This window comes from Giraffa tippelskirchi, chromosome 9, assembly GCF_054371585.1.
Source record: "Giraffa tippelskirchi isolate mGirTip1 chromosome 9, T2T-mGirTip1v1.2.pri, whole genome shotgun sequence".
Taxonomy (NCBI): Eukaryota; Metazoa; Chordata; class Mammalia; order Artiodactyla; family Giraffidae; genus Giraffa; species Giraffa tippelskirchi.
The window spans coordinates 100,611,732-100,625,699 of NC_137283.1; the positions used below are offsets into that span (position 1 = coordinate 100,611,732).

Genomic DNA, 13,968 nt, shown 5'->3' on the forward strand with positions numbered 1-13,968 from the left:
CAGCATATAGGAATTTTCCTTGTAATGATTGTACCACTAAATAAGTTTATTTGTTTGATGTTTTTCTAATTATAAAACTTTTTTCTTATATCTTAAGTCTGTCCCCTCTGTGGAGGAGCTGGTAAGTATACCATTTCTGTTTTGCTTCAATATGTTATGCTGAAGTGTTCTTAGTGCTTTTTTTGCATAGTACATGTTGTCACCTTGTACGTATCTGAAAGTGATGTTAATGATGGTAATTTTTTAATGTGCCAATACCTGAAAAATTCAGTCAGTATCCCATTGCTCTTTTCTCACCTCATGTTGTTAAAAGATTTTTCTTTTGTTTGTGATTTATTGCCATTATTTGTAGAACCCATCAATTTTTGACAACTCCTGAGCTTTGTAATTTGCGCGTACCGCTGCTTCAAAAGAACAATTGGTTTTCCTTATGCAGGCCTAGCTCTTTCCTCCTTTTCTATTTGAATTTATTCTCAGAGAAAGAATGTGCATGTTGGTTTCTTATTCATCCACTGCATGTGTTATAACTTTTCAACAGTCTTAAAAATAATTGTGTGGCCTTTGAAACAATTGAATTTTGAAACCCTTTATTAAATTTACCTTAGAAAATAACAGTATAGATAAATTCTTAATATTTTTCCCACTACCTAAGCCTAATCAGGTTCTAAGTTGTCATATGACTTTTCTTCTTTTGGAAATATAGCATGTGGATATCAGAATACAAAATTAACTTCTTTGTTGTTACCTAATGATGAACAGGTTAACTGAAACAAGATTCTTTCCTTTAAATCTAAAAGTGATCAACTTCAGTGTTCTTAGTCCTGTTTGTGCTTGCATCTGTTCATTTCAGGCTAGAGAGTTTGTCTGATTCACTAGGAGTTTAAATCTTTAAAGCAGAGTAGTGACTTAATATGTTTCTCATATTTCATAAATATTGTATAAATAGCTCATTAAAGTGATTGTAAGTAGATAATCCTCAACATAAAATTTACTTAGCCCATAAACAATTCTTGTTCTTCTAGGAACTCTTTTTTTTCTGAAACAAAAGCATTAAACTCCATAAATGTCATTAAAAAAGACTTTGTTCATGTTGTTGAACCATGGTTTCTTTTGGAACTGATAACCTGCCCTTTTAGAAAAGAGATTCTGAAATAAATTGGGATTTTAAGAGTTCCAAAGTTGTTGTAAATGAAGGATTCTAGATTATTAGTTCTTCAAATAAAAAAAAAATCTAGACAATTGTGTTCTAGTTGTTATATTTGTCTTTTTACAGAAGTTGAAAAAGCCTGCTAATCTTCCTTCTTATCACATACATAATGACAAAAGTTTAATCAAGGAAGTAATAAGTATATTCAACATTTGGTAATTGTCATTCATTTTAGGCTATATTTTTTTTATTGTTTTTAAGATGGTGGTACTCACTGCCTTGTATTTGAATATATCATATATTGATGTTTAGATATATTGTATATTGATATGCTGTTGTTAAAACAGTAGATCAAAGCAGACATCGAAATTAGTATCAAAATATATTCCATTAATTGTTAAAAGTTTGCTTACATTTGTTTCTCAGTTTATTATTTATAGTAAAAGGGAAATAATTACAGTATTCACTACTTGAACATTAGAGACAATATCCTGTGCCATTCACTCAAGAGAAGCATTCTTCCTGGTGCTGAGGTGGAGCTTTATTTAAATCTCTTAAAGGGGACATGGTGTAGTAAACAGTGTCTTCTGCATGTCATCAGTAAATATAACTATATTTTCACAGGATTTATAGATTCTGTAAATTAATGAATCTGTGAAAGTAGTGCTCTAAGTCAGTAAACACTTCCACTCAAATTTGGGATGGTTCTCTTGATCCAAAAATAACATTTAAAAGATCTTTCAGGGCCCTTATCCAGTTCTCAGAAGGGTTTATTTAGTCATACTGTGTGTGTGTGTGTTTGTGAGTTCAGATTTGAATTTGACTGTCTTTAGGCAGGATTTTTACCTTCTGTTTTGCCCTCCGCTTTCCTTTGTACCTACCTGCCTATTCTGTGCTTGGATCCCAAAGGTATTTACATTTGTAACCCTTGATGCATAGGAGTAGGTACACTGTACTTTATACTTCAAAAGTATATTGAAAATTATTTCTCTCACATGTGAGTTGGTGATAAAAACTTGATGGCAAAAATCTTAAGGTTATATTCTCTGGCTGACACCTATAAATTCATATATATATGAGTTATCTACCAAGTGAAGCAAAGGATAGCATCCTTTCTTGAGAGATAAAAATGGATATCTATCCAACTTCATAGTAGGCAAGTGAGGCCAGTACTTTTTCTCAGAAAACAGTTCTTCAGTCACTTTAACATTTGGACAAATAGATGATCCATTCCAGATCCCAAAGTTCAGTGATAATCTGCATCATGGATATACTTATCTATAGTTAGTTTTTCCATAAGCTATATTTTTTATTGAAGTATAGTTGATTTACAGTGTTGTGCTAATTTCTGCTATACCACAAAATGACTCAGTTATACACATGTATATATTTACTCTTTTATGTTTTTTTCCATTGTGGTTTATCCCAAGAGATTAGATAAAGATCCCTGTGCTGTACAGTAGGACCTTGTTTATCCATTCTAAATGTAATAGCTTGCATCTACTAACGCCATACTCCCCATCCGTCCCTCTCCTTCTCCCCCTCCCTCTTGGCAACCACAAGTCTGTTCTCTATATAGACATTTTTTAATATGTAAATATTTTTAATGCAGTTATTACCAGCAGTTCTCCATTACCATAAAATGTTTTTAAAAAATTGGAGTATCTGTTCTAATTTAAGCATTGTAAGTTTCTTACAATCCTCTAAGATAAATTGGCTATAAAATGTTTCTTTGTAACCGAATTTATAGTTTATAGAATTGCTGCATTAAAGTTAATGAAATGTTTGGGCACAGTCACTAGAGTGATTATTTTAGTCTAGTTTTAGAGTCATTTTAGAAAGTAGAGAGTAGATTCAATTATCCATTGAAGCCATTACTATTAGTATGTGATAACCTGTGCTTAGAGAAGGCTACTAATCTTAGTATCCTCAGGATCAGGGTGCCTCAAGCTATGTTATCTTACTTAGAAGTGGTTCTAACACCTCTGGTACTAGTTTTGAAAAAACTGGATCCAAATCATTGTGCTCCATTTTATAGAAATAAAGTGGTAATTTTTATCATATGCTTTCATCGTTGGTATCCTAGATTGTGTGCTTTTGTGTCTTTTAAGGAGCATGGTCTATTGCTAAAGAGTCTTGAAAGTATTTTCATTGCATTTTTTTAAAATTGCAACAGGAGAGAGAGCTTGAAGCAAACAAAAAAGAGAAAATGAAAGAAGCTCAACTTGAAGCTGAAGTGAAGTTATTGAGAAAAGAGAATGAAGCCCTTCGCAGACATATAGCTGTTCTCCAGGCTGAAGTTTATGGGGCAAGACTGGCTGCCAAGTACTTGGATAAGGAACTGGCAGGAAGGTGTGTGGAAAATGGGTACCATTGTACCCTTGTGCTCTTAGGTGACCAAGTGCATAGTTAAAGAGGTGGACTCTTATCTCTTTTGGTAAACAATATATTAATCTTTATATAAGAGTGCTTTTATGGTTGATTGTAGCTTACTGTTGTTAACTTCATAGCATTACATATTGCAGATTTAATTAGCCATACTAAATAAGTGTTTCTGGTTGATATACACACTGCTAGTAAATTACTGTGAAATGCTAGCAACTCTTAGAGCTATACTTTTCACCATTTCCTGTCTTCATACCGTAACAGATGATGTTTCCATGTACAGCAGGACTTTCGTAGGAATTCTTTCTGTGATCATTGAAACCCAGTCTTTCTTGTCCCTCAAAAACATATTGGAATGACAGTGATTTTGTCATAGTATAGAGTTCTGCTTTCATTAACTTTTATGGTAAATTATTCACAAACTCAGGTGATTCACTATTAATAAATAATTTTCTGCTTGTTGGTTTAATGTATTAAGAACTGATGTGGAGCAAATAAAAATAAGTTACATTATCTCAAAGTGCACATTTCTAATAATTTTACCACATTTAAAAAAGTAATCATTTTGTAAAAAAAAAAACTGTCATTAGAAAAAATATTTTGTACAGTTAGCCTCATCTGAAGACTAGTATGATTGCATGTAAGACATTAAACATGTTGACATTAGTCTCATAAATTGTTTCTAAGATGTATATGAATTAGGTATGTGACTAAAGAAGGTCATAGTCATTCTTTTTTTAAAACTAGTTTTCCCTTGAAGACACCTGTCTTTTTTGGAATTTTTATGTCTTTATAAATCTGAGAGACATCAGGAAATTTCTGAGTATTAGTTTCATTACTAAATTAAATTTATGTGAAAGCTACTTGTGTTCAGTAAATCTTCTGAATTCTTTATATAGATTTATATATGTGTGTGTGTGTATATATATATATATATATATATATATATATGTATATATATAAAATGAAAAACTAACTGAATTAATTCTTTTCCCAAATGAAGAGTCCAACAAATACAGCTACTTGGACGAGATATGAAGGGACCTGCTCATGATAAGCTTTGGAACCAGCTGGAAGCTGAAATACATTTGCATCGTCACAAAACTGTTATCAGAGCCTGTAGAGGACGCAATGACCTGAAGCGACCAATGCATGCACCACCAGGCCATGTATGTTTGCTTTGCTACTGTTTCTCACTCAGTCTTGTCCTTTCTTTAATCACAAGTCCTTTGCATTTTTAAGAATTCTAGTAGAATTTAAAACCTTTATTTAAAAGTGAAAGTGGGATTAAACTTATTTTAAAATAGATACATATTTAATGTTTCAGGAGCCCATATAGCTCCTACACTAATACCCCAAAAATGGTATTTCTGAAGAGACTAAACTACTGATAGCAGATGCATGTTGCTTCAGGTCATATTTCAGAATTTTCCTGGATCTCAATTAGGCATGTTTACAGAAGTTCTAAGCTTAGCAGAGTGTGTGTGATCCAGTGGATAAATTGGGCAAATATTTGGGGGTAGTTCTTTATAAGGGGACTCTTGGTAACTAGCTTTATATATTGTTTCCAAGCTAACATTTATACCTGTTTGGTTTTGTATTAAGATGGAATTTGAGATCTGTGTCCAGTTGTCTGCTTCTGTAGCCACCACTGTACAGGAGCTTTTCTTTCTACCTACATAAAATTTTATTAAATTTCACTGCAACAGCAGCCTAACAGTACAGTTCAGTTCAGTTCAGTTGCTCAGTCGTGTCCAACTCTTTGCGACCCCGTGAATCGCAGCATGCCAGGCCTCCCTGTCCATCACCAACTCCCGGAGTTTACCCAAACCCACGTCCATCGAGTTGGTGATGCCATCCAACCATCTCATCTTCTGTTGTCCCCTTCTCCTCCTGCCCCCAATCCTTCCCAGCATTAGGGTCTTTTCCAATGAGTCAACTCTTCACATGAGGTGGCCAAAGTATTGGAGTTTCAGCTTCAACATCAGTCCTTCCAATGAACAAGCTTTAATATGATAAAATCAGATCTAACTCCTGTCCAGTGGATCACATATTTTAGTATCAGGTAAAGCCTGGCCTCGAATAGTAGAATTATTTGTTGCCTTTGAAAAGATTATTGTAAGAAGAATTGATACGTGTGTGGTGTTCATGGGAGAGGAGTGGTGATTGCAGTAAGCACTCATGCCACTGTCTTCTTTGGGATTCTCTTGGTTCCCATTAACTTCTAGGCAGTGGCCAGATGATAAATGTTATCTTATGCTAAATAAAGACATTTGAATCTTAACCTGATGGTCAGGGGATTTTCAAATAAAATAGTGGACTTAATAAGATTTAGCATTTGTTTGACAGTTGCTTTGGGTAGTGAGGAGGATATATTGGAAGAGAGCCTAATTGAAATCAGAGAAATACATTGAGAAAGATAATAAGGAGAAAGGGATCAGAGGAAGAACAGATTTGAGAGAATTAGAATCAAAAGGAGTTAGTGACTAACTGCTTTTGGTTAAATAGGTAAGTAAGAAGGAAAGTCTGGGTTTTGGTTTGGGCATTCGAGTGAGATGATGGCATGCATTGATAAACCAGAGGGAAAGAAAGGTTTTGGTAGAAAGATGATATCAGTTTTAGACATGTAGTGTTTGAGGTGCCAGTGGGACAACCAGGTTATATCCAATTATATATATGACTCTAGAATTCTAGTAGAGAAGGCAATGGCACCCCACTCCAGTACTCTTGGCTGGAAAATCCCATGGACGGAGGAGCCTGGTAGGCTACAGTCCATGGGGTCACTAGGAGTCGGACACGACTGAGCGACTTCACTTTCACTTTTCCCTTTCATGCACTGGAGAAGGAAATGGCAACCCACTCCAGTATTCTTGCCTGGAGAATCCCGGGGATGGCGGAGCCTGGTGGGCTGCCATCTATGGGGTTGCACAGAGTCGGACACGACTGGAGCGACTTAGCAGCAGCAGCAGCAGCAGAATTCTAGAGAGAATTCTTGAGTTGAAGAGTAAATCGTCCTTTGAAACCATGGGATTAAAAAAAAAAAACCATGGGATTGATTTAGTCACCCAGGAAAAGTATATAGAAAGTAAAAAGATGGAAGGAAACCATTAAGGAGTGAGGGAAGGAAATGAATGACCAAAGACAGAAGCCTGAGATAGAGCTGTCAGATATGGGCCTTCTAGGAAAGTAGTGTAATGGACACCAAAGAAAAGAGGTTTCAAGGAGGGAATTGAGAACAGTATCAACTTCTGCAGGGTTCAAAAGGGCAGTGACTAAAAGTATTCATTGGAAGCAGCCACATTGGTTACCAGTGACTGCAGAGAGGACAGCTTCAGTGGAGCAAGTGGAGCAGAATCCTAATTACAGGTTGGAGTACTGAATATGGAAGGCAAGGAAGTAACTACAGTGAAGATTAACTTTGTGTAAAGGTTCAGGAAAGATGGAGGGTGGAGAGAAGGTAACCAAGATCGTGGATGGTTAAAGGTTTTTATATGTTTTATGTTTGTACGTGGTCTATGTTTAATAGTTTGGTGAGGCTTGACATTTTTTCATTTTAGGGAAGGAGCTTGTAGAGAGAGGGAAAAAGTAAAGGTACCAGAGAAAGAATTATTAATGGAGCAAGGTCATTTATTAAGAGGTAGACTCCACAGCTCAAAGAAATGAAAAAGTAGTTAATGACCAATTGACATTTTGTTTTTCAGTTCTATAAATCAGTTGAAATGGTTATAGATCTTAAAGCTATTTTCCAGTGAAGATAAAGTTCAGTTCAGTTCAGTTGCTCAGTCGTGTCTGACTCGTTGCGACCCCATGAATCACAGCACGCCAGGCCTCCCTGTCCATCAGCAACTCCCGGAGTTTACCCAAACCCATGTCCATCGAGTCAGTGATGCCATCCAACCATCTCATCCTCTGTCGTCCCCTTCTTCTCCTGCCCCCAATCCTTCCCACCATTAGGGTCTTTTCCAATGAGTCAACTCTTCACATGAGGTGTCCAAAGTATTGGAGTTTCAGCTACAACATCAGTCCTTCTAATGAACACTCAGGACTGATCTCCTTTAAGATGGACTGGTTGGAGCTCCTTGCAGTCCAAGGGACTCTCAAGAGTCTTCTCCAACACCACAGTTCAAAAGCATCAATTCTGCGGCGCTCAGCTTTCTTCACCGTCCAACTCTCACATCCATACATGACCACTGGAAAAACCATAGCCTTGACTAGACGGACCTTTGTTGGCAAAGTAATGTCTCTGCTTTTAAATATGCTATCTAGGTTGGTCATAACCTTCCTTCCAAGGAGTAAGTGTCTTTTAATTTCATGGCTGCAATCACCATCAGCAGTGATTTTGGAGCCCCCAAAAAATAAAGTCTGACATCATTTCCACTGTTTCCCTATCTATTTCCCATGAAGTGATGGGAGCAGATGCCATGATCTTAGTTACCTTAGATAAAGTTACCTCCTTTTATTTCTTAAGGGTATTGTTTATCAGTTTATGGCAGTAGTTTCTTTTGTAATGTCATATATAAGTATTAAAAAAATTAACAAGAGGGTGAGAAAATCATGTACATTCACTATATTAATAGAACCACTATTTTTGCTTTCCCGTGTTATCTGTTAATTACTTTCTTAACATTATACTGTGTATCCATTACAGGAAACCAAGAAACACTTCTAAAAGCAAGTTACTCTATATGGTATATAGTTTAAGTACTACTAATTTTTCTTCTTTTTTTTTCTCCAACAAGGATCAAGACTCATTAAAGAAAAGCCAAGGTGTTGGTCCAATTAGAAAAGTTCTCCTCCTTAAGGAAGATCATGAAGGGCTTGGCATTTCAATTACAGTAAGAAGTAGTGCTTCCAGTCTCCTTTTCTCTACACTTCTCTAGTATAATCACACTCCTTTGTTGAACATCATTGGGAAATAAAAGTATTCTGAATATATTTTCTAAATAACTAAACTTATCCCCATGGGTAATAGCACTTTTGTGTAAACATTTTTTTTTTTTGGTATGTAAATCTTCCTAATAACTGTTAAATATTACTTTAAAGTATTTTTTCAGTAATCATTGTTTATCATTTTCATTATGACTCAGATCATAGTTCTGCACCACATCCTGTGAGGCCTGTAGGAGCCTTTGGGACTGAATATGACTGTTTTCTTCTGTGTTAAATGACCCCAGATTGTATTGTTCTTTTCTCTAGAGTATTTGCTGTCTTTCTTTTGTCTCATTTCTTGGCTGTCAGATTTCACTGGCTCTTGGGTCCAAGTATTCCTCATTTTTAATGTTGATTCCTTTACAAACAATTGTCTTGGACAATCTTCCTGAGAGCAATCTATTTTAAAATACGTATAACTAGACCATTTTGTTCAGTGCTTTGTTCCAAGTCAATGAATAAGCTGGCTTTTTATACTCAGGCACTGCAGAAGCTTATTTACTTCCTGGTATGGTTTACTGTTTCTTATAATAAAAAGTTTATCTAATAGATATTTATTGAGTATACCTACCTTTTTGAGTATACTTCCCTCAAAGAGCATTAGTTTAGTAAGAGAAATAAGACACACACATAATTATGATTACAGGCTAGAAAGTGAAAGGTACCAAATGCTGTATTTCATTAATTTTGCATTGCATATTTTTTCACATTTTAACATCTGTGAAATTCAGATTCATCTTACCGTTATTTTTGTGGAACATAAAATAATGGGTTTTTTCTTATGGTTCATTGGGACTTAGGTTTGATAAAATCTGATAGTACTATGGACTACTAATACATAAAATGTTAATATTTAAGGGAGTTAAGCCAATTGTTCTTTCAGCTTTTCAGGGTTCTTTTTTTTTTTTAATTCTGTAATGCATTTTAAAAAGCACATATATGTTATTAATCATTTTACTTAGAGGTAACTCTTTGATATTCATGATAGTTTGATTTACCATTACCTAAGTTGCAAATAGGATATCACTCAGCATTTATAGAGACAGTACAGGTGCTTATTGAAATGTTTTTAGGAAAATATTTTATCAGAATAGTGTGCGACTATACAAAGGTAAACTAGTTTGCTGCCTTTTTTTTTTGACTAGGGTGGAAAGGAACATGGAGTTCCAATCCTCATTTCTGAGATCCACCCAGGGCAACCTGCTGATAGATGTGGAGGGCTGCATGTTGGAGATGCTATTCTGGCTGTTAATGGAGTTAACCTACGGGACACAAAGCATAAAGAAGCTGTAACCATTCTTTCCCAGCAGGTAAGTTCCCTTTATATAATTAAAATTGGATCTCTCAGTTGTTCCTTTTTGAATCTATTGAATAGATGATACTTCTCTAGGAGGTTTCTTAGGTAGTAAAGTGTTTATCTATAGATACTAGTTTCCTTTGACCTGACCCTTTTATAGAAGACATTCAGCCAGATTTACTGAAAAAGATTTCATTTGCTCTTCTTCACAGCTGTATAGCTTTGAGCAAGTTACTTAAGTCCTTAGTGCTGCAATGACCTCATCTGAGAGCTGGAAGGATTAAGTATGTTAATACATATAAAGTGATCAGAACAGGACTTGGTTCTTGGAAAGCAAACATCATTAATGACTAAAACACTATATAGATATGAAGTATTATAGAAAAAACAATGCTAGAAGTGGATTGATTTTACAGTCGTAAATGTTAGAAGTCAAGCATCGTTAGAAACCTTTTAACCAACCATCTTATTTAAAATGAGTGAAATAAAGTTCTTAGAAATTAGTTTGCTCAAGGTTGCAGAACGAATAGATTAAAGAATTGAGATTCATATCCAGGAGTCATATTTCTTTCTTTTTTTTTTTTTTTAATAAATTTATTTATTTTAGTTGGGGGCTAATTACTTTACAATATTGTAATAGTTTTTGCCATACATTGACATGAATCAGCCATGGGTTTACATGTGTTCCCCTTCCTGGACCCCCCACCTACCTCCCTCCCCATCCCATCCTTCTGGATCACAGGAGTCATATTTCTTATCCAGAAAAATTAAGATGTAAAAAATGTTTTGTTTTTTCTTTCAAGAATAGGCTTGAGGGAATTAAAGAGGTGTTGGTTAGTACATTGAGATGTTCATTGGATCATCAGTATAGTATGCCAGAATAGACTCGAATTTCAGAGTTGAAAGTGAATTTATAGCTCATTTAGTTCAATTCTACTTGATGTATAAATAACTATAGTATCACTAAATGAATGTGTGTGTTTTGTGTTTTCAGTCGTGTCTGACTCTTTGCGACCCCATGGACCCACCAGACTCCTCTGACTATGGAATTTTCCAGGCAAGGATACTGGAGTGGGTTGCCAGTTCCTATGCCAGGGAATCTTCCCGACCCAGGGATCGAACCCACGTCTCTTGCATCTCATGCATTGGCAGGGGGATTCATTACTACCGTGCCACCTGGGAAATAAATGTATTCAGTATTAAAGGGAGGACTTGTTGGTGATAATGCAGTCCATTTCATTGTTTTAGACTGCTGATTTTTAGAAAGCGCTTCCTCATATTAAACCTAAAATCTGTTTCTTCATGACAGCTACCCACAGACCTGATTCTGTCATCTAAAGAACTTTACTGAAGACCACTACAATGTGAGAGACCCAGGTTCGATCCTTGAGTTGGAAAGATTCCCCTGGAGAAGGAAATGGCTACCCACTCCAGGATTCTTGGCTGGAGAATTCCATGGACAGTACAGTCCATGGGGTTGTATAGAGTTGGACATGACTGAGCGACTAACGCACTGCATTTACCGACTCCCCAAAGTGTTATTTTTAAAGCATTATCTGATGAGGGAGATTTAAGAATGCAGCACTAGTTTCCTTAAGTTGGTGTTTTCTCAGTCCAACTTGGCTGTCATCCTGTAGCGTAAGAGTGGGATGAATGGCTGCTGAGGTAAAGGGGACATAAACAGGCAGTTCATGAGCTGCAGTTCATGAGATACAAAATTTTATGAAAATGCTGAACACATGTTAAAGTTCTGAAGGATAACCTTAAACTGCTGGGAAAGTGGAGCACCAAGGAGACTTAGTGGGTAGCAATTAAAAAAAAAAAAAGTCATGCTTTCTTTTGAGCAAAGGCAGGCCATAATTTTCAGAGAATTGCAAACACTGGTCTTGTCTGTAGTGATTATGGTCTCGTATTAAGTGACAATTATAGCTCGGAATTTTTTTAACATAAAATAATCTATATCTTTTTACTTGAACATAAAGTTGTTATTAAAGAATAAAATATAAATATTACACATTTAGTCTAGTATAGGAGAAAGTGCAAGGACTTCGGAGTCAATTTCTGTTTTTCTATTTTACTTGTTCGTCTTGTTGAGAGTTATCAGCCCTGTCCAGGACTCACTCAGGTTCCTCGTTCACGTACAGGGGACTACAATAGAGTTCTTCTGAGAATTGAAGGATATAATTTTGAACAATAAACGCAGTAATTGCTATTATTACTCAACAGAATACCTTGACCAACAATGTCTGGCAGTCAGTGATAGTTAAGGCAACTCTCAAGACCTATTGAGTAAGAAACAAGAAATCATTGTGTAGAGGTTTCTTGAACTAGTCAAAGAAAAGTTTGTGTGGTGCCCTTAGGTGCAACTTTAATATCTGACTATTAGGTAGATTTTTCTGAATTGCTACTATGTAAAGTATAAAATGACAAAATGACTTTTAAACTGAACACTTTGTTCCAAAATTCTGTAAATTGAATAGTCATCCTTTTTTGTTTTAGGTCTTTGGGGGAATATATTTTGATCAGGAGAAAGATCTGTAATACTGAAAGGAAATTATGTGTATCTCTTGAGAGTCTAAAATTTCACTATTTGTTGTCTTGAAAGGAGCTACATCTGAGCCCCAACTGTTGCTTCTCACCTCAAAGAATTTGGAAATCTTTTAAAGTTACAATAACTTGGTTTTCGCATTTTCTTTTCCCCATTTTAGAGAGGAGAGATTGAATTTGAAGTAGTTTACGTGGCTCCTGAAGTGGATTCTGATGATGAAAATGTAGAGTATGAAGATGAGAGTGGACATCGTTACCGTTTGTACCTTGATGAGTTAGAGGGAAGTAGTAATTCTGGTGCTAGTTGTAAAGACACAAGTGGGGAAATCAAAATGTTACAAGGTAAAAATCACCGTCAAAGTTATAATTAATGTATTTACTATCAGTAAACTTAAAAAATATAAAAGACTTAGATGTTCTTTGTAACACTGTTTTAATGATGGGGAAACCAGCATTAACAGAGTGGATAGCTTTCCCTTGCTAAATTATAGCTTTATTATACACCAGTAATTATGTCAATATTTTATTTACATGTCAGTTCTCCTAGATTCACCTTGGACAAATATATGAGCAGTTACTAAACTACAGCTAATCCTTGAAATATAAATAAAATTCAAGTTTTCTAGACAGAAACAAAGGCCAACATAGATACATCTTAACATCTTGCTGTTTTAATGCACATTCTTCTCTCATAATGCAGTGATTTTACAGGCTGAATTTGAGTAAGTAATTAGACTGTTATCTCGTGATTGTTATTGGAATCAGGATATGTAGTCTTGAGGATTTTGGGTTTAGTTCCTTTGCTATCATCTGTACGTATTTTAAAGAACAATTCTGGCACTTTTATATGGAGCAGTGGTGCTTAAATTGTAATCCATAGATCTGTAGGGGACCCTGAGACCTTTCAGGGAGTTCTGAGATCCAAACTTTTCATATTAATAAATACTAAGGCATTGTTTGTCTTGTGTTGATACTTACACTGATGGTACAAAATCAATGGTGGTAAAACTATTGGTGCCTTAGTATGAGTCAAGGCAAGTAGCACTGCTGTACTAGTGATCACTGTGTTCTTCCTTGTCATCTGCTCAGAATAAAAAAGAAGAAAATGCCAGTTTCTTAAGAATATCCTCTATAAAATAGTAAAAGTTATTCATTTTATTAAATGTTGAGTATATAACTTTTTAATTATTCTGTGTGATGAAATGGGAAGTATGCATAGCACTGAGGTTATATGCTGAACTAAGATGCTAGTCTTGAGGAAAAGTACTTAAGTGATTAATTTGCTAGCTGAATTAGCCATTCTTTTCATGGATGACAATTTTTACTTGAAAGAATGACAAATTATGGTTGTTCAGACTATTTGGCAGACGTTTTCTTTAAAATGAACAAGGTGAATCCATCACTTCTAGAACAAGTGACAGTATTTATTGCCAGTGATAAAATGTGAGCTTTCAAGTGGAAATCAGAATTTTGTAAAACACATATCAACCACCATGAGCTTGACAACTTCCTGACACTTAATGAGCTTTTCTAGTGAGATTGATGGTGGTATTCATGAGTATGATTTTTTTGATATAGTAAAATGAAATGTGTCCACTTTTGCAATTGTTGCATAACTCAGGGATCTAATACTTTTGAAATGACCAGTGTGTGATATTACTGA

General features: G+C 35.3%; 1 protein-coding gene across 11 annotated transcripts in view; it reads left to right on the forward strand.

Annotated features, from left to right (window-relative positions):
* GOPC (golgi associated PDZ and coiled-coil motif containing) overlaps positions 1–13,968 on the forward strand; it is a 40,734-nt gene that overhangs the window by 22,205 nt on the left and 4,561 nt on the right. The window contains exons 3-8 of one of the 11 annotated variants that reach the window (XR_014065820.1): positions 98–121; positions 3,324–3,499; positions 4,536–4,701; positions 8,272–8,367; positions 9,607–9,771; positions 12,467–13,027. Coding sequence is in view for 9 of the 11 variants with exons in the window: in XM_081530924.1 (XP_081387050.1) it covers positions 98–121; positions 3,324–3,499; positions 4,536–4,701; positions 8,272–8,367; positions 9,607–9,771; positions 12,467–12,647 (808 nt within the window). In the remaining 2 variants the exon portion in view is untranslated. The remainder of the gene's footprint in view (positions 1–97; positions 122–3,323; positions 3,500–4,535; positions 4,702–8,271; positions 8,368–9,606; positions 9,772–12,466; positions 13,028–13,968) is intronic. The other 10 variants (XM_081530924.1, XM_081530927.1, XR_014065821.1 and 7 more) reach the window with 10 other exon arrangements.